Below are 18,376 nucleotides of genomic sequence, written 5' to 3'. Positions count from 1 at the left end.
GAATCTCCAAAAAGTGTGATTCCTGGCAGCAGAGAAGAGAGCAAATTATGAATGCAAGGCACCAGAGATTGTACATCCCCTAAGGGATCTCATAGAAAGTAGAAGTCAGGGGATCACTCAACAGAAGACACTTCACAAAGAAACATAGTTAAACAAAATGGAAGGACACAGTGACCATATCTGACAACACCATTACACACACACACACACACACACACACACCGCTACTCAGGAGTTCCATATAATGTCAGTGTTAAAGAAATGAGTGTGCTGTCATAATCATCATTGAGGTTAAAATTAATTTATTAAATTCATCTGTTTGTGGTGCCACACTGAGAGAATGATAGATGATATGGAATTTCTAACTGTCTGATAGCCCTAGGCATATTAATATTGCCACGGTTATTGGATCTGCTTACAGTCCAGTCCCTGAAACTACTATTGTCCAGAGAAGCAGCCTCTGTGTAGATGTCATCTGGCACCTTCCACAGCCAGTGCTGTAGCCCCTGCTTCCACAGTAGCCACAACTACTGGAGATCTAGAAAAGAAAGTTCTAGACACCAGAGTCTTGCCACTGTGAAATGGTTCAACATCAGAAATGGATATAGTTTTGTCAATGGAAATGGCATTAAGCAAGATTCATTACTGTCTATTTTGCTACTGCACTCAAGGGACTATTTGACTTTTACCTAAAACTTCCAAATATATTGCCTTCCCCTACTATCAGAAACTGACTCTGCTTTTCTGTTTGTATCCTTGGTATTTGGCATAGTTCTTTGCTCATAGTGAGTGCTTAATAAATGTTTTTTCATTCATTCAGTATTCATTTAGACAGCAGGAAAATTCAGATAAAAGTAAAGAACATATGTGAGTGTGTGTATGTATGACAAAACTCACTGATGTGCACATGATTATATAGCAAAATCATAGAAATACTGGAACAAGTACCATCAGTAAGGTGGGCCTAAAAAGCATTTCAACATAACAATTAGTAAAATACTTGTTCAGTTTGTGTCTGATTCTTCATGACCCCATTTGGGGTTTTTCTTGGCAAAAAACTGGATTGGCTTGTAATTTCCTTCTTCAGCTCATATTACAAATGAAGAAACTGAGGTTAACAGGGTTAAGTGACTTGCTCAGGGTGATACATCTTATAAGTGTCTGAGACCATATTTGAACTCAGGAAGATGAGTCTTCCTGACTTCAGGCCTGGCACTCTAACCACTGCGCCACCTAGCTGCCCTACTCATCTTAAAGTGAAAATGATAAAATAAAATTGATTACATTCTGATATATAGTATTACAGATATAATCATTCAAGAGAGAACAAGATTAAACAGTCCCTTCAAGATCTATATTCGACTGAGATGATACAAAATATATATATTGAGATAATTATAAATCAAATAGAGAAATGAACAAGCATACCAACTAATTATAGTATTTGCTATCTGAAAATGTTTCAACATGTTATAATTATTTTTATTCTAGATAAAGCAGAAGATGATTTCTCAAATGTATAAGAAAATTTAAAGATATGTGTTTACTGAAAGCTAATAAGACAATGTCCAATATGTTGTCTTTGGTCTTGCTCATTCCCTTTGATGACAGTCATCAAGATTTTTATAGTTAGTTGAATAATTGACTTTGTGTTGAATAAAGCATGTTGATGATTGATGTTTTCTTTTCATATGAATATTTAGTGTTGGAATAACATTTCCTTAATGTAGATAGAAGTTTTGAAGTAACTGGATTTAAAAGAGTTAGTTATGAGATGTAAAAATTCACCACATATTCTTAATGGCAAAATTACTTTAAAAGTAATAAGGAGTCAGCATTTGTTATTTATTATATTTGGAAGCATATATGTATCTATATTAACATATATACACACATATTTGGAGGTTTATATATGTATATATTTGCATGTATGTATGTGTATGTTTATATTTATATGCATTCTTATTGTTAGCACCTTTAAGAAATGCATTCAAAAAAGTACAGAGGTTGATTTGACTTCCTGATTTTGGAGCTTGACAGATAACTATTCAATCTGAGGCATATGGAAAATACCTGTTTATCATTGCCATTTAAATTCTTCTGGGAATTAGCTAAGCCTTCAGCCATAATGTAGAATAATGTAGGGTAGAAACACATAGTTGAAATTCAGCATATTTTATCATTAGAAAAAAATCGTATTTGGTGTTTATTTTTTAAAAGTGCAGATTTTTATGTAGATTGCATCTTTTCTCAGTATTTCAAGAAAATTCCTATTAGGAAAGCGAATATTGCCTGCTCTCCTCACTAATTTTGCTATATTTCTCTAATACTTTATGTTCAGGCTTTTGCATTAACAATTGTTACATCTTTAATCTAGAGGGTATTCATTTTTTTTTTATCATTTTCACTGAAATGCAAGAGTAACCTTGTTTGTTTAAACCCTAGTTTAACCCAGTTGTTAACAATTACATTGTTGTTCTCTTCTTGCAGTTAAAGTGTATTCAAATTTATTGGTCCTTTGCTTCACAGATATTTAACTCAGTGTGTGGTGTATTCAAACAGAATCTTGTATTTTTAATTAGGGGATTAGATAAGTAATTCTAAACAGCCCAGAATGTTAGACTCCATGTTGCTTAAAAGTCTAATATACCTTAAGTGTGGACATAAACTCTGTTGTTAGGGATTCATATATCAGGCAGGCTCGTTTTTCAGGCAGTATTTTAAAATGTGGACATGTGCAGACACTGCAAGCACAATTAGCGTCCAGCAGATAAATCCAGCTCTAATCCTGTTTACGGTCTACATCAGACAGATGTGCCAAGATTGATTTCGACAAGCCTTCAGCTTACAGTAATATTTTTAAAAGTGCCATTCACTATTCTATTTTTGCTAAATCTCTGCTAAATATTCTTAAGTGTTGTTAGTCTTATTCTCTTCCTTAACTGCTGTAACCTACTTTATACAGGTCTCTGCTTTGCTCTCATGGTGACAGGATAACCTGGCAGGAGAGATTATCTCTATTCCCTGTAATTAAATTGACTTTTTTTCCCAGAAGATACAACAATAGGAAGTGGGTGCTGAATTAAATAAATAGCATGATATCCAATAGATGTATACTTAAATCCCTTTCAAGAACAGATGGTACCCAGTATCTTTGTAAGTAATGTGAGAAGACAGTTAATGTTCTGAAACAGCTAGCTATAACCAATATGATACTAATGAACCAATAGTTCTTCAATGATAAAAACACATCTGAAACCAAAATAATACACGATTTGTACAATTTCGGTTCTCATAGCCAACTTAAAATTTTTATGCATGATTAAGATTTTATCATATGCTCTAAAAATAGTAAATACAATTTATTTTATGTAACAAGTTGTTACTTTATTTTTCTACCAGTGAAAAATGAATATTTTTACTTATGATAGTCTTCTTCTATGTTATTTAATTAAAGATATCTTTTTGTGTATATTCTGCGTGCATGTATTAGATTCCCATTGTAAGTGAAACTTTTGTCCATGTTAGTTAAAGCTTTTATTTTTGTAGTATAATTTATTTATTTGCAATACATTATTAGCATAGCAATACGAATACAGTAGGTGAGAATTTTAGTTGACACTCTTCTTTTGCTGGTATGAGATCTTAAAACTTTTCTAGTTTCAGTTTTCAAATTAAGGCTAATTTTTCCTCCTGGTTCCCGTGGGTATTGAAGGGAGCCAAAGTCTTTTTTTAAGGTGACTCTGCATAGACATTAGACATAGAAGTGGTTTTTAATTGGTATCATACTTGGAGTACTTCCTGTAAAATATAATCCTCTCTCAGTATGAATACTTACAATAATACTTGTTCTTATTGTCATAATATATCCAAGTCCTTTCATTTAAACCATCCAAATATAAAGTGTTTTGGGAGCCAGTGACTTTCTTTAAACAATGCTCATTTTCTCTTTTTAATTAGCCTTTTAAAATCTCATCTTCCATTAGTTTATCCTTTTAGATAAAGAGCTCTGAACCCAGGGTTTGTGAATTTGTTTTTAAAAAGATTTTAATAACTATCTCAATCTAATTGCTTTTGGGGGATAATCTTATGCATTTTATTTTATGCATTTAAAATTCTGAGAAAAGGTCTGTAGGCTTCATCAGACTGCTAAAGGGTTCTATGACACAAAAAAGTTTAGAATTGCTGTTTAGATGATCTATAGAACCTATCAGTATCATTTATGGGTTAGAGGGGCTTTCTATAGAGTCTTATAAGATTCCTTTATCTCAGGGATTGTTGGTTTGCTTGGATTTATAGAAAGTCAGTGAATATTCTGCCATTCGAAAGGCCAGCTGGTTCCTCCTTATATCCATCTCAACTTAAAAATCTCAATTTGCATTGAAAAAAATTCCTTGGTCACCCATAAATCAGTTGAAAACTTTAACTGGCATTTCCCCTAATTTGATAATATTTACAGTGTCCTAATTTTATTCTGAATATCATGTAGTTAGTTAGACTGAGAAAATAAGACTTTCTTTCTTACAGTTATCAGTATTATGTCTATAAAATTTGTGAAATGAAATCCTCTTCAAATTTAATGAGTGATCATGGCAGCTAGATAACACCCCTGTTAGACTGTCAACTCTAGTGAGTGGGGTTTGCTTTGTGGAAAGAATGAATGAAAAAGCTTTAAATACTTACTGTGTGCCAGACACTGTGCTAAGCATGGGTAATACTAATAGAAAAACAAGATGATATCTGCTCTCTAGGAGTTCACATTCTTTTAGGAGAAGAGCACTTTTAGGTGGTTTTAGCGACAAGTCATATGGAAAGGTCCCATATTCCCTAGGGTGCAGTGAGTGGCAAAGCAGATGGGAATTTACCTTCTTTAGTGTTGGTTCCACTGATAGAGTCATTTTTCTGATGTTGAACCATTTGACAGTGTTAAAGACTTTGGTGTTGAGAACTTACTTTCCCCTGAGCTTTGGTAGTGTGGCTGCTGAGGAGGCGGGGGCTACTACAGTAAAGAAGCACTTTCCAGGTTGCATCTCCACAGCAGTTGCTTCTCTTAGGTGGGGTGGGCTGGGTTAAACAAGGCCAGGTGGTCTGGAAGCACTCCTCTTGCCAGGGTTCTTGGGATCAGGGTCCTAGTTCACCTACATCAGGTAATGAGGGGAGGTAGTGGTTGAAGTAGTGGTGGGTTTTACCTGGCACATACTGCCTCTTGTCTGTCCTTCAGCAGGGTGCTTTGCCACTTTAGCTTGGCCAGTTCGTCTGTTCTGTAGCTAGCAGTTGGTCAACAGTTGGTGGGGATGACTGGGCCTTTCAACGCGGGGGTTGCTTTTCTGCATCATGACTTTGAAGGATGACCTGGAAGTAGGTCCAAATGATCTGGGTGGCGCTGGCATCCTTGGGGTTTTTGGGCTTACTTACCCATTGGTGGTAATTAGTCAGTGGTTGGTTATAGTGGTAAAAATAGATGAAGTAGGAAGACGGTTTTTTTCTCTTTTTTGTATCAACAGCACCTGGCATAGTACCTGGCACATAGTACGCATTTAAATGCTTGTTGATGTGATTGATTTATTAATGACATTAATCTTAACATGCAACATTGCTATAATAATAGGTAAATTTTTTCATAATGATATGATGCACAGTCTTTGAAAAAATAATTTTGTTCTAAAGGAAGCTTACTTATGTTTGGGAATTATTTTTGGTCAGTTATTTAGAAAATAACTAAACACATTTATTCTAAGCTTGCAATGCTAAAATTCTAAATTTGCCTGTTTCCTTGTGTTACACAGGAATCTGGCAAATAGGTCATTCATGTGTGGCTGTAACCTACTATATGGTTCTGTAGACATTCCTTCCTCTGTAATATATTTTTAGGTATTTGTGGAGAAGAGGGAAAGGAACTTTTAATTTGGAAGGTGGGGAAATGCATATAAGGAAGATTGCTTAGAACATACCATTTGAACTGGCTAGGGTAACACTAATTGAATTCTTTTCCTGCTTCATTTGTCCAGTGAAGATGCTCTTGATAGTATCTGAGAGGTTGCTTAAAATAGAAGACAAACCATTATTGGAGTTCATCCTTTCAGTGACTTTGTACTAACTAAAAGAATGAATGTTTAGGTTGTTTGGGAATATATAGATAATAATAAGCATAATCCCTACATTTTTCTCCTAGAGAATGGAATTTCTGTTGGGTTGGAAAACTTGTTGAATGAAGGAGTGGTTTGGAGGAATTAGACTGAAAGATTATAGAATGTTTCAGAAGGTTTATACAACATTCCAGAAGGCCAAGTCTAAATGGAAACTAGGAAGAACCTATTGTCCTTTGTATGGAAAATAAAGAAGAGATTAAATCCATAGATGCTGTAGAGACAAAGAATCACCTATTTCACAGATTAGAACAAAAAGGAAAATGGAAAAAAAACTACCATGAAATAATATAGAAAGGGACTTTTGGCAGTAGAAGTTTGGAAAACTTATTTAGTGGAGACAATGCTAGGACTTAAGTCTGGGAATCTATGTTTCAGACCTGGTCCTACCATTAGTTTGATATGATCTTAGATCAGGTCACTTCTCTCTGACTCAGTCTCCTTTTCTCTTAAATGGGTATAATAAAATGTACCCTTCCTACTTCATCTTGGTATTTTGAGGAGCAAAAGAGGAAATATGGGTAAAATTTCTTAAAGCATCAGCGACTTTGTACAATTGTGTGATAATGTACAATTATTACTGGGTGACCCTAAAGATATAGTCTTGAATTGACTGGTAAACTTGGCCAAGTTTAGACTGATTTATTTGAAGAATTTTATCTGTCATTTAAAATATCACTATATAGCAACATTTATGAAATAAAGAACATTTAAATAAAACTGATATATATTTTGAAATGGAGATGTGTTTAATATGCAAAAATTTATTTTTCTTAAGCAAGTGGGAAACTTTTTTGTTAAGGAACAAATGAGCAAAAAAAAATTATTTCATTTTTTTCAAGAAGTAGAAATAAAAAAAATTCATCAAAATTTCAAATTAAGAACAGGTGATACCACATTCCATTCAGTAAATTATAAAACTATATTCATTTCTCTGCCATATTTTGGCCAGTTAAGGGAGAGTAAGATGGAGAAGCAGCAACAACAAGAAAGAAAGGAAGAAAGGAATAAAGAGTATAGGAAACAGAGAATGAAAGCTAAACATGGAGAGACACTAAACTGGAACACAGAGCCATAGAAGTCTCAGATTACTCATCCATAATATTGGATGGATGAATCTTTTCCATATTAATTTGAATATAGAATATATCTGGGCTTGAAATACATTAACAAAATCCATAAGTGATGGGTGTGGGTGTGGTTTAGGGGAAACAGTGGAGCTAAGAGGAAATTATACCTATTTTCATACTTAAAGCTGTAATATAATTTGTTTTACTATTTACATATTTAATAATTTAGAAGGGAAAGATTTCTAGCTTTAAGACTTATTCAAGAGATAGCTATATTCATGTAGTGTAGGAAAAATAAGACAAAGTGATCTCTCAGGGTCCTTGCAGCTTTTAATAGTTTGTGCTCAGTTCAGTCAAGTATTCTGTTAAATTGATAGAGTAGAAGATGGCAGCATTGAGGCATTGAACTCTCCAAACATTCCCCTCCAAACAACTTTAAAATAATGCCCGAAATTGAATTCTGAAGCAGCAGAGGCAACAAAAGGGTGGAGTGAAACAATTTTCCAGCCCAAGACAACTTAGGATGTCTGCAGAAAAAGTCTATCCCATCATGGTGGTAGTCATGCCCAAAGCATAGCACGATCTGCACCTTGGCAACACCAGCAGCAGGCCTTGGAGGCAGCTACAACAGTGGCAGCAGAAATTTGGGAGCTCTCAGCCCACAGACAGAAAGGGGGTCAGGCAACTGATCAGAAAGAGATTTCAGGGGACCCTTTGCTGGATCATGTTGCATTGCCCATATGCAGTTCTGAGTCACAGTTTCAGGGCAAAAAAGAGCACTAGCACTTGTAGCCACAGGGGTACAAAGACCCTGGGCAAAGTTCCAAGGCAGAAAGGAGCATTAGTGCTTGAGGTTGTAGGACACAGGAGATCTGGTTACAATTCCAGAGCCAAGAGGAGCACTAGCATTTGTGGCTATCGGGGAACAAGGTACCTTCCTAGGTAAAGACCAGAGCACAGGCTAGGAGAGCAGCGACTGCATCTCTCCTAAGATCATACCACCTTGGAAGCACCAAAAAATTATAGAGCCCCACAACTAGCTCTGAAAAGAGAGATGTGAAAAACCTGAAGCTCGGAACACCTGGGAGAAGATCCTAACTGTAATATAGACGAAGAAGGAGTTCTGTTAATTCCTTTTATGACACAAATATGGTGCTGATACCAAAACTAGGAAGAGCAAAAACAGAGGAAGAAAACTACAAACCAATTTCTATAATGAATATTAACACAAAATTTTAAAATAAAATACTAGCAAGGAGATTACAGCAATATATCACAAAGATTATACACTACGATCAGGTGAGATTTACATGAGGAATGCAGTACTGGTTCAGTATTAGGAAAACTATCAGCATAATTGACCATATCAGTAACAAAAGCAAACTGGATAATTGGCTTAAACAAAACCAATGAAGCCAAGAATAGAAGGAAAGCAGGAAACTAGGAAAAAAATTTACAGCAGATCTCTCTGATTAAGACCTTCTCTCTCAAATATATTAGAGAAGTGAGTAAAATTTGTAAGAATATGAGTCATTCCCTGCTAGGGTCTCGACCAGCAAGTTGCCCTATCTCAGTACGCAATGATGAGGCGGGAGCAATGACAGTTATAATTCCGATTTATTGGAGGCCATTATCCATATTTATAGGTTTTTGCACTACATAAGCAGAAGCAGGTGTTCAAGGGGATGAAAGCATGGGAAAAGAGATGTGCTTCAGCAATGTATTGTTGCACTTAGATTAGTAGCGATATCTGGTGGGAAGAATCTTGATTATAATAAACTATGCTACCTACAAGCGTATGGGAAAACTAGGGCTGTGGTAAGGTGGTTTCCGTAGGAGTATGGGAACAGGAGGAGAGTGCTATTCTACAGTGACAGGGAAGGCTGGGAACAGGAGGGGAGTGCTGTTCTACAGTATCTAAGGAGGCCTGGGAAGGCTCGGGCAGGATACAAACTGATTATCAGAACTGTATGAGCTATGTGAGGCACGGGGCAGGATGCCCTTGTAAAGTATCAAAGAAGTTCCCATTAATTAAAGCATGTTTGTGTTAGGCACTGGTTCAAGAGCATTAGGTAGTGGCCAGCTGTGTTCCTCCTACTGGGCTTGTGAGTCCTTGGTGGATGGACTCTGCCTGCATGAGAAAGGATGGCTATCAGAGCAAGAGGGGGGTGCTGTTAAGGGGGGCTGTTAGGGACGGAAGTCTTTCCTCCGGGCGCCTACTGTTCCAACTCCTACTAAGCCTGTCTGGTTTTACCCAGGAAACAGGCCAAGCGCTAGGGTCCGAGCAACCCCGGGGTCGGCACTAACTCCCTACAATTCCCCAATTGATTAATGGTCAAAGGATGTAAACAGGCAATTTTCAGAAGAAGAAATCAAAGCTGTCTATAGTTTTATGAAAAAATGTTCTAAATCACTGTTGATTAGAGAAATGCAAATTAAAACAACTCTGAAGTACCACTTTACACCTATCAAGTTAGCCAATATAACAAGGTTTGGAGGGGATATTAAAATTTGGAGCAGTAATACAGTGTTGGTGGAGCTGTGAACTTTTTGGAACTCTGACCAAAGGGTTATAAAACTGTATAGCCTTTGAACCCAGCAAGACCACTACTAGGTTTGGATCTCAAAGAGATAAAAAACAAAAAGAAAAGGACCTATCTGTACAAAAATATTTATAGCAGCTCTTTGTGTGGTGGCAAAGAATTGGAAATTTAGGGGATGTCCATAATTGTGGAATGGCTGAACAAGTTGTGGCATATGATTGTGATGGCATACTATTGTGCTGTTAGAAATAATGAGCAGGATGGTTTCAGAAGAACCTGGGAACACTTATATCAACTGATGCAAAATGAAGTGAGCAGAACCGGGAGAATATTGTACATAGTAAGAGCAGTATTACACAATGATCAACTGTGAATGACATAGCTGTTCTGATCAATACAATGATCTTAGACAGTTCCAAAGGATTTTTAATGAAAAATGCTATCTACCTCCAGAAAAGGAACTGATGGAGTTTGAATGCAGATCAATGTACAGTTATCCCTTCCACATCATGGCTTTCCCCACAGGTTGGCATAAGAAATTAAATGGAAATTTTAGGGGAGCTTTTGTAATAGCATCCTAGCATACCCAGGATGGCCTGCTAGCACAGGTTCTTTAATCTGCTTTTAAAGAAGAGCAATTTTAAAGGGGTCAATAATCTTATTTAATTATATTCACTATTTCAGGGGAAAAGTCAGCCCCCTGAAAGTCAGAGAAAATGCAAGCAGAGAAAATACAGAGAAATTAGCATAAAGACCAACAGACAGGGCTCTAAACTGCCTGAACCAAAGCAATATTGCTATACACTTTACATGCACCATTGTATTGAGAGAGCCTTTACATCTGAGCAGTTAGGGAGGGGGAGTGGGGTCCGAACATACAGCTACTCAGAATCTTGACCAAGGAACCACAAGGTCCTTCTCATAAACGAGCCCCGAGAGCAGAACCTCAACTCAGAGTATATATACACTTCTCAGAACCAGAAGGCATCACAGCCCTCATGGAGTGCCTAATTAGAAATTAGCAAAAAGTGTGAAAGCCTTCCTACAAGCAATCTTCCCCTAAGTAAGCTTCCCTCTCCCAATGGGCTCTGTGACTCAGGATGTATCACAGCTGTGAGCTGCGCCAGAGCTCAAAGTAGGTCACATTAGGATGGGGAAGATCTTCCTATTCTATTAACATTACAGCTTTGTGGAAGCTACAGACAACATGTGAACGCCAGCAGATGACACAGAAAAAAAGTTCAGAAACCCAGAAATGCAGGATTATTATTTAAAAAGGCATTCAAGTAGACTCTGCCATCATACAAGAAAAGGCTATATGAGTTCCTAAAGAAAAATGAAAGTCAAGGGTCTACCCCTATGGATTTTTTACAGATTTTCCAGATCATGGGTATACCATGCCCCTCACCCTTTCAATATCAAAGGAATAACTACAGTTTTTTTTTTTTACTTTCTTTTTTTTATTTGTGTTTTCTTTTGTAATATGGTTAATATGGAAATGTATTTTGCATGACTTCCCATGTATAATGTGTATCAAATTGTTTGCCTTTTAATGGAGGGAGAGGAGAGGGAAATAGAGATAGAATTTTGAACTCAAAAAATTCAAAATGTATTTTAAATTTTTTTATGTATAATTGAGAAATATTTAATGATATAAATAAAAATATTTTGGGGAGAAATAGAGTAACCTTGCAGCAAATATATACATATATACATATATATGCATCAAGTAAAAATAACTTATGGTGCATGTAGTAGATATACACATATGTCTGCTACATGTACCAATATGTTTAAAAATCATATGTGTATACACACATTTATATACATACAAACATATGTGTACATATACATGCATATATACATATGTGTATATATGTGTGTAAATATATATATACACACGTATATAATATATACTATATAATATGTGTGCATATATATGTGCATATATATATATATATAGAGAGAGAGAGAGAGAGAGAGAGAGACAGAGAGAGAGACAGAGAGAGAGAGAGAGAGAGAAACAGAGAGACAGAGAGACACAGAGACAGAGACAGAGACCTGGTCATTATAACCTCTTAAGAAAAGTCATTTATATGATGCACTGAGGATGGATTGGAGTTGGGAGAGAATTGATGAGATTGAATGAATGGTATCTATGTGAATAGAGAGAAGGGGTCAAAGAGGAGAGATGTTATTATTGTGCATATGACAAGATTTGGTGACTGATTGTCTATGTTGTTTGAGAGAGAGTGAGGAGTTGAGGACAGTGCCAAAGTTATGGAATTGGTACCAGAGGAGAGACTTATCTAGAAAGAGAAAAGTGGTCTGCAATGTGAGGTACTGAAAAGAAATACAGAAGGAGAAGGATTTAGAAATTTTTTGAAAAATCTGATTTGGCAGTTAAGAAATGATTCATAATGATAATTAGGCAAATTTCCCAATGACAAAATGACAAAAAAGGAAAATGACAAATGCTGTTTCTTTTGCATTCTCTCAGAATATATGGTATAACCAACACTTTAAAAATATGAAGAATTATAAGTTGACCAGGATTACTAACCATTGCATATTATGTACCTGCATTAAATTAAGGACCTACTATGTACCAGAGACCATGCTAGGCAATGGGAATAAAAGTTTCCAGAATGGACATATTAGTTTTTAATTGAAAATTTTCTTTTCTTTTCTAGGTAATTCCAAATGTGGCTTCTTGAGTAAAGAGGAATTTATTGAGCTGAAAGACTTATTCTCTGTGAAATTGAAATGGCGTCGATCTGCTAAACAGCAGAAAGGTGGTACTTTGTTAGGTATCGCACTTTTTGTATGTATGAAAAAAGAACAAAATAAAATAAAGGATCATACTCTCACTCTTAATAACTCAAGTGAAGACCACTGTTCCTCATGGGTTAGAGATTTGAAGAAAATTTTAACTGGTAAGTACTTTATTATAGAAATGTTATTAGAGTGTTAGCCAAGCATAATGCTGCCTGGGTGAGCATTCTTATTTGTTCAACTCATAATTGTCCATTCCAATGTAAAAGGTATGGAAAGGTATCTGGAAAGGAGAATGGAGGACAAAACAAGGATGTGGAATTTTAAAAAAAAGTTATTTCGCTGGGATTCAAGAAGTTAGAGGGCTGTTGCTTGGGTAGATAGAAAATGATAACTGACAATAGAGAGAAGGTGGAGTTGCGCAATTCTTTTCTTTTTCTTTTTGTTTTCTATGTTTTTTTTTCTGTCAAAAAATATGGTCTTGCTCTGAAAGTGACAATGAAAATGGACAATGGAGTTGCCAAACAAGATAAGTCAAGAGATTTAAAAGTACCTAATTGGTGTTGATCTGTTTAAATCCCAACTGAGCAACATCCTCTGGTACTGGAAAAAAGGGGGCAGATGTGCTTAGTTACTACCTCATTTTAGTGATACTTGAAAGATTCTTGAAAAATGGGAAAACTGCAGGACTAAAAAAAATATTGTGCTGATTTTTTTTTAAAGAGAGTCTCCAAACTATAGACTTGACTTGGATTGCTGACAGGGTTCTAGAATGACTCGTTAAAGAGATAGTATGCATCCAGAAAAGGGAGTATTGATCGAAGAGAGTCAACATGGGTTCCTTGAGAACAGGTCATGCCAAACTAGCCTTTTTTCAAAATTTTTCAGGTCTCCTAAACAGTTAGGTTGGAGGAAGGCTGCAGAAAAAAAAAACTCACCTAAATTTTAACAAATAATTTGAGAAAGTGTCTTACACTATTCTGTTGAAAAAAGATGAAGAAATAGGCTAGATATCAATAGAATAAGATCAATTTAGAAGAAGTTGAATGGCTCAGACTAGTTATTCCTGGTTCAATGTCATTTTTGTGAGCAGTCTCCCATGGAGTGCCCCAGGGATCTGTGCTGTTTCATGTTTTTATCAGTGATGAATAAAGACATAGCCAGCATGCTCATTAAATCTGAAGATGATCCTAAGGTGGGGGTGTTAGCTAATACATGGGATGGCAGACTTGATAGGCTATACTAGACTAAATTTAATTAGATGATATTCAGGAGGGGCAAGTATAAAGTTTTACATTTGAGTTTAAAAAAGATAAACTTCACAAGTGCAAGTTAGGGGAAGGATGGCTAGAGAGCAGTTTATCTGTAAAAGATCTAAGAGTTTTAGTGGATTGCAAGCTCAGTATTAATGTATTATGATAGCTAAAAAGGTAAATGTTATTTTGGACCCTATTACGAGAAATAGTTTATAGGATAAAGGACGTCCTACTGCCCTCCACCTTGGTCAGGTCACAGCTGGCATATTTTGTTTTACTCTAAGCAGCATTGTTTAAGAAGGACTTCAGTAAACTGGAGAATATCTAGAAGATAAGAACTAGGACAGTGAAGGATCTTTTTTTCATAGCACATAAAGATCATCAGCTGAAGGAGCTAAGAACGAATAAGGTGTGGGGAGAGACATGATATCTGTATTCTAGTATTTAAAAAGCTGGAATGTGGAAGAAAAGTTAGGCTTCTTTTTTGGTTTGGCCCCAGAATGCAGAACCAAGATAAATAGAGAAGAAACAGAAAAGATGAATATTTAGGCTCTTTTTCAGGAAAAAAAATATCCACACGTTTAGAGGTATCCAAAAGTAAATCGGACTGCCTTAGAAACTTGTGAGTCTTCAGTCAGAGACTGGATGACCACTGGTCAGAAATGCTGTAGTGGAGATTGAGTTGGTGTATTTGGAGGCTGAAGTACCTTCCAACTCTAAACATTTTGTGATTCTCTGATAATATTGTTTGAGCCATGTTTGCTTTCTCAAGCCAATGTTTAAAAAAGCATTTCTTGGAGCTACCAGGTATCCAGCATGTGTGCTAACAGTATGAGAATTTCCTAATATTATTTTCTGAGCATAAATCATAAAAATGATAATCCAGGTGCTGATCATTGAGAATCAATTGTAGCCCCAAATTGACCAAAGAAAGATGAAAAGGATCCATATATACAAAAAATGTTTAACAGTGCTTTTGTGGGAGCAAAGAGTTAGAAACTAATGGGGTGCTATCAGAGAATAGCTGAACAAATTATGGTATATGAATATAATAGAATGTTATTAAAGACATTAAAAATGACAAATGAGATAGATTCAGAGAAAACTAGGAAGAGTTATGTGAATTGATGGAGAATTAAATGAGTAGAACCAAGAAAAGAATTTGTAGATAACTATAACATAAAGGAAAACAACTTTGCCTACGCAAAGACAAGGAGATAGCAGATAAAAATGTCATGAAACAGGTACTGCAAGCTGTCCAGTTTGACCAGAACACAGAATAGATAAAGAAGAGAAATGTACTTTTTTCTACTTCAGTGTCTAACCCATATCTCTACATCTGGTCCATAAAAAACAGATTGCCACAGAACTTCTGATTCCATCCTCAAACCCAAGTCAGTGAAGATTATACAGAACCCCAAAGGGATGAAAGTTAAAGTAAATTTTAAAACCTTCCTGTGAAAGAAAAAAAGTCTCAGAAGTAAGACATACCCTGAAGGATGAAAAGTGAAAGTGAAAATCTTAGGCACACTATAAAGCCTTATGGAAATAAAGAAACCTTAGCAAAAGATCTCCAGAGGGATAAAAAGTGAAAGTGTAATGCAAAGTGAAAAATTTTTGAGCTGGGTGGGGGAAAACCAAATAACCTCAGCATGCAAGGAGGAAAAAATACCTTGATGTGAAGAAAAGCAGCCTCAGCCCAGTCCACTTGTTGCTTTGGGCTTTAGCTGGTTGTAGAAGAAAAGATCTCAACATAGTAAAGTAAATGAAATGTCACTCATCAGCTGTCCTTCTCAAGGAAAAGCCTTTAACCAGGTCAGTTTCATAGGGGTGGAGAGGTAAGGGGGCAACCAAGGAAATAACAGAGGTCTAATGTAGAAGTTTTGCCAAGGAAAGGGCTTCAACTATAGAAAAGGAGGGATCCTTGGCATCCCTGATAAGGGAAAAGGCACAGGTCCAAAGATGGAACCCTAACTAAGCCTGATCCTTGAGGAAAGAGGAAGTCTGACTAAAGGAAAGACCTTAGGCAAAGAAAAGATCCTCAACTTGATATGACCCCCAGAGTAGGGAAGCACCAGGACTCAACCCTAGGTGCCACAGCAACAAAAGTGACCTAACAAACAGAAAAGGTCTTTTTGATGCCAAGAATGACCAAATACACAAACGCAGAAGAGAACAACTCAAAAATATCTATAATTGGGATTTCAAGGAAAAAATCCTACAATTTTCCCACAAGAAAAAGTAGAAGTCCTTAAAGACTTGTTTTAGAGCTTACAAAAAGAAGTAACAGAGAAATGAGAACAATGGAGGAGAGGCTTGAAAAAAGAATGAACGTGTTGGGCAGAGCCCGGTTGATGGAGTAGTAGGAAGCAGGACAAACAGATATAGAAAATAATGGACCCAATTCTGAGGGGGAAATTCAGGAAAAAAGTGCAGTGAATCATTTGTCAAGGCCAGGCTGGCATAAGGAGTCAAAGAGAGCAGTCTGTGGACACCGGCAATGTGTCTGACAAGGAGCATGCCACTCATGGAGCACTCTAGCACTCCAGAAAGAGGCTTTTGGTGGCATTGAATGCAAAATGTAAAAATGTGTTAGCTGGCAGCTTTGTCAGCTAGTACTCCAGGTCAGAGAGCCAGGGTGGACTGATAAGGGATCTGTGTCCCAGGGTGGTAATCCTGTACAGAGAGGCCCTTGGAACTATGACAAGAAAGGAGCCAGTTCACAATCAACCAAGCAGTATGGCTCAGGCTCCAGGAGCAGTCAGGTTTCAGTTCCAGTTTCCATTGCTGTCTGAAGTCTATAGAGTAATAATCAGGGCAGAAATTTCAGACCAAAAGGAAATCAGCAATTCTGTCCTTCTGAACCAACACAACTTCCCAGTTGGCTGATGAGAACTGAGTCCAGTAGCAGTTTCTTAATGTGCAGACTAAAACCAAGGTCAGGAACTTGCAGAGTTCAAACCAGAGATTCAGTGATTGGCTTTTACCTGAATTAGACAATTTGACATAACTGAAAACTTATAGATCCTGTCCCTGAGATATTGGAATAACACAACACTTATGAAAGCAGCAAAGGAATACCCCTAGAAAGCTCTTCCCCTCCTCACCCCCAGAAGTATGTAGAGCCCAGCCATCAACTCTGAGATTAAGAAGTGAGCTGGAAAAATGGGCAAATAAACAAACAAAAATGAATTCCAACATGAAGAACTATTATCATGGCAGATAAACACAAGGCATAAAAGCAGAAGAAGAGACTGAGGACTAACTCCAAAAGACCTATAAGCAAAGCCTCAGAGAAAAACATAGCTTGGCCACAAGTTAAGCTAGAATTCCTGGAAGAAATGAAGCAAGAGCTTTTAAAAAGAGTTTAAAAATGTTGTGTGCGTGTATATATATATATATATATATATATATATATATATATATATATATATATATATATATATATGTGTGCATATATATATGTATATATATGCATATATATACACATATATATGTGTGTATATATATGTATAGTGAGGAAAAATATGGAAGAGAAATGAAAGCTATGGAACAAAAATAGGAATGGAAATGAACAGATTAACAGCTAATGTCTCCATCAGGCAATAAGAAATATTTAAAAAGTTAAAATACTGAAAAAATAGAAAAATATAAGGTATTCCATAGCAAATATACCCGACCCTTTAGACTTTCTGAAAGTCATGATATAAAAAACCCTGGACATCTTATTTCAAGAAATCTGTGCCGCATATTTAACAATAAAAATGGAATGGAGGGCAATGGACATCACTTGAACTTAACTTTTATCTAAACTTTTATCCATATTGGTCAAAAGAATGCAGAACATACAAACACACAAAGTTTGTTGTAGGAATACACTGAATTCAACAAGGATACAGATAAGAACAAGAAGAGGGGAGGAAGATAGGTAAGAGGGATGGTAGGTTCAGGGAGGGATTAATCATAAGTACAACAAAACTTGTAGAGGAGATTAAAATGAAAAAAAAAGTATGAGAAATTGTAATAAGGAGTGCCAAGAAGAAAAAAATTGTGAGACTTAGGATAGAAGAAAAAATAGAATTAATCATCTTAACTATGAATGTGAATAGAATAAATTCATTAATAAAATAGAAGTTACCAAAATGGATTAAAAAGCAAAGTTCAAATAATATCTTGTTTAGAAAAAACACATTTAAAACATAAAGATTCAAACAGAATTAAAATAAAGAGTTGGAAAAAATCTATTATCTCTCACCTGAGCAAATGAAAAAGCATGGATATAAATTATTATTTCAGATAAGGCGATAGCCAAAACAGAATTAAAGGACACAAACATGGAAAATACATTTTCCTAAAAAGCAATAAATGGAATTAATTTAGATTCTTAACATATATGCATGCAATGGAATAACATGGAAATATCTGAAGGAAAAACTCAATGAATTTCAGGGAGGAATAGATACTAAAATTGTAGTAGTAGTATCCTCAATGAACTCCCTTCAGATCTTGACATATTTAATCAAAATAAACAAGAAAGAAATTAAGACTCATAGAATTTTAGAAAAATTAGATGTGATAGGACTCTG

At 35.9% G+C, this 18,376-nt stretch overlaps 1 protein-coding gene across 2 annotated transcripts in view; it reads left to right on the top strand.

The window, feature by feature from the left end:
- Positions 1–18,376, top strand: part of CERKL (ceramide kinase like) — a 164,721-nt gene that overhangs the window by 59,000 nt on the left and 87,345 nt on the right. For both annotated transcript variants that reach the window (XM_036743446.1, XM_036743447.1), the window contains exon 2: positions 12,453–12,695. In XM_036743446.1, the coding sequence (XP_036599341.1) occupies positions 12,453–12,695 (243 nt within the window). The remainder of the gene's footprint in view (positions 1–12,452; positions 12,696–18,376) is intronic.

This window comes from Trichosurus vulpecula, chromosome 2 (assembly GCF_011100635.1).
Source record: "Trichosurus vulpecula isolate mTriVul1 chromosome 2, mTriVul1.pri, whole genome shotgun sequence".
NCBI classification, from domain to species: domain Eukaryota; kingdom Metazoa; phylum Chordata; class Mammalia; order Diprotodontia; family Phalangeridae; genus Trichosurus; species Trichosurus vulpecula.
The sequence above is the reverse complement of the archived record's forward strand: the minus strand, read 5'-3'. Positions and strand labels throughout refer to the sequence as shown.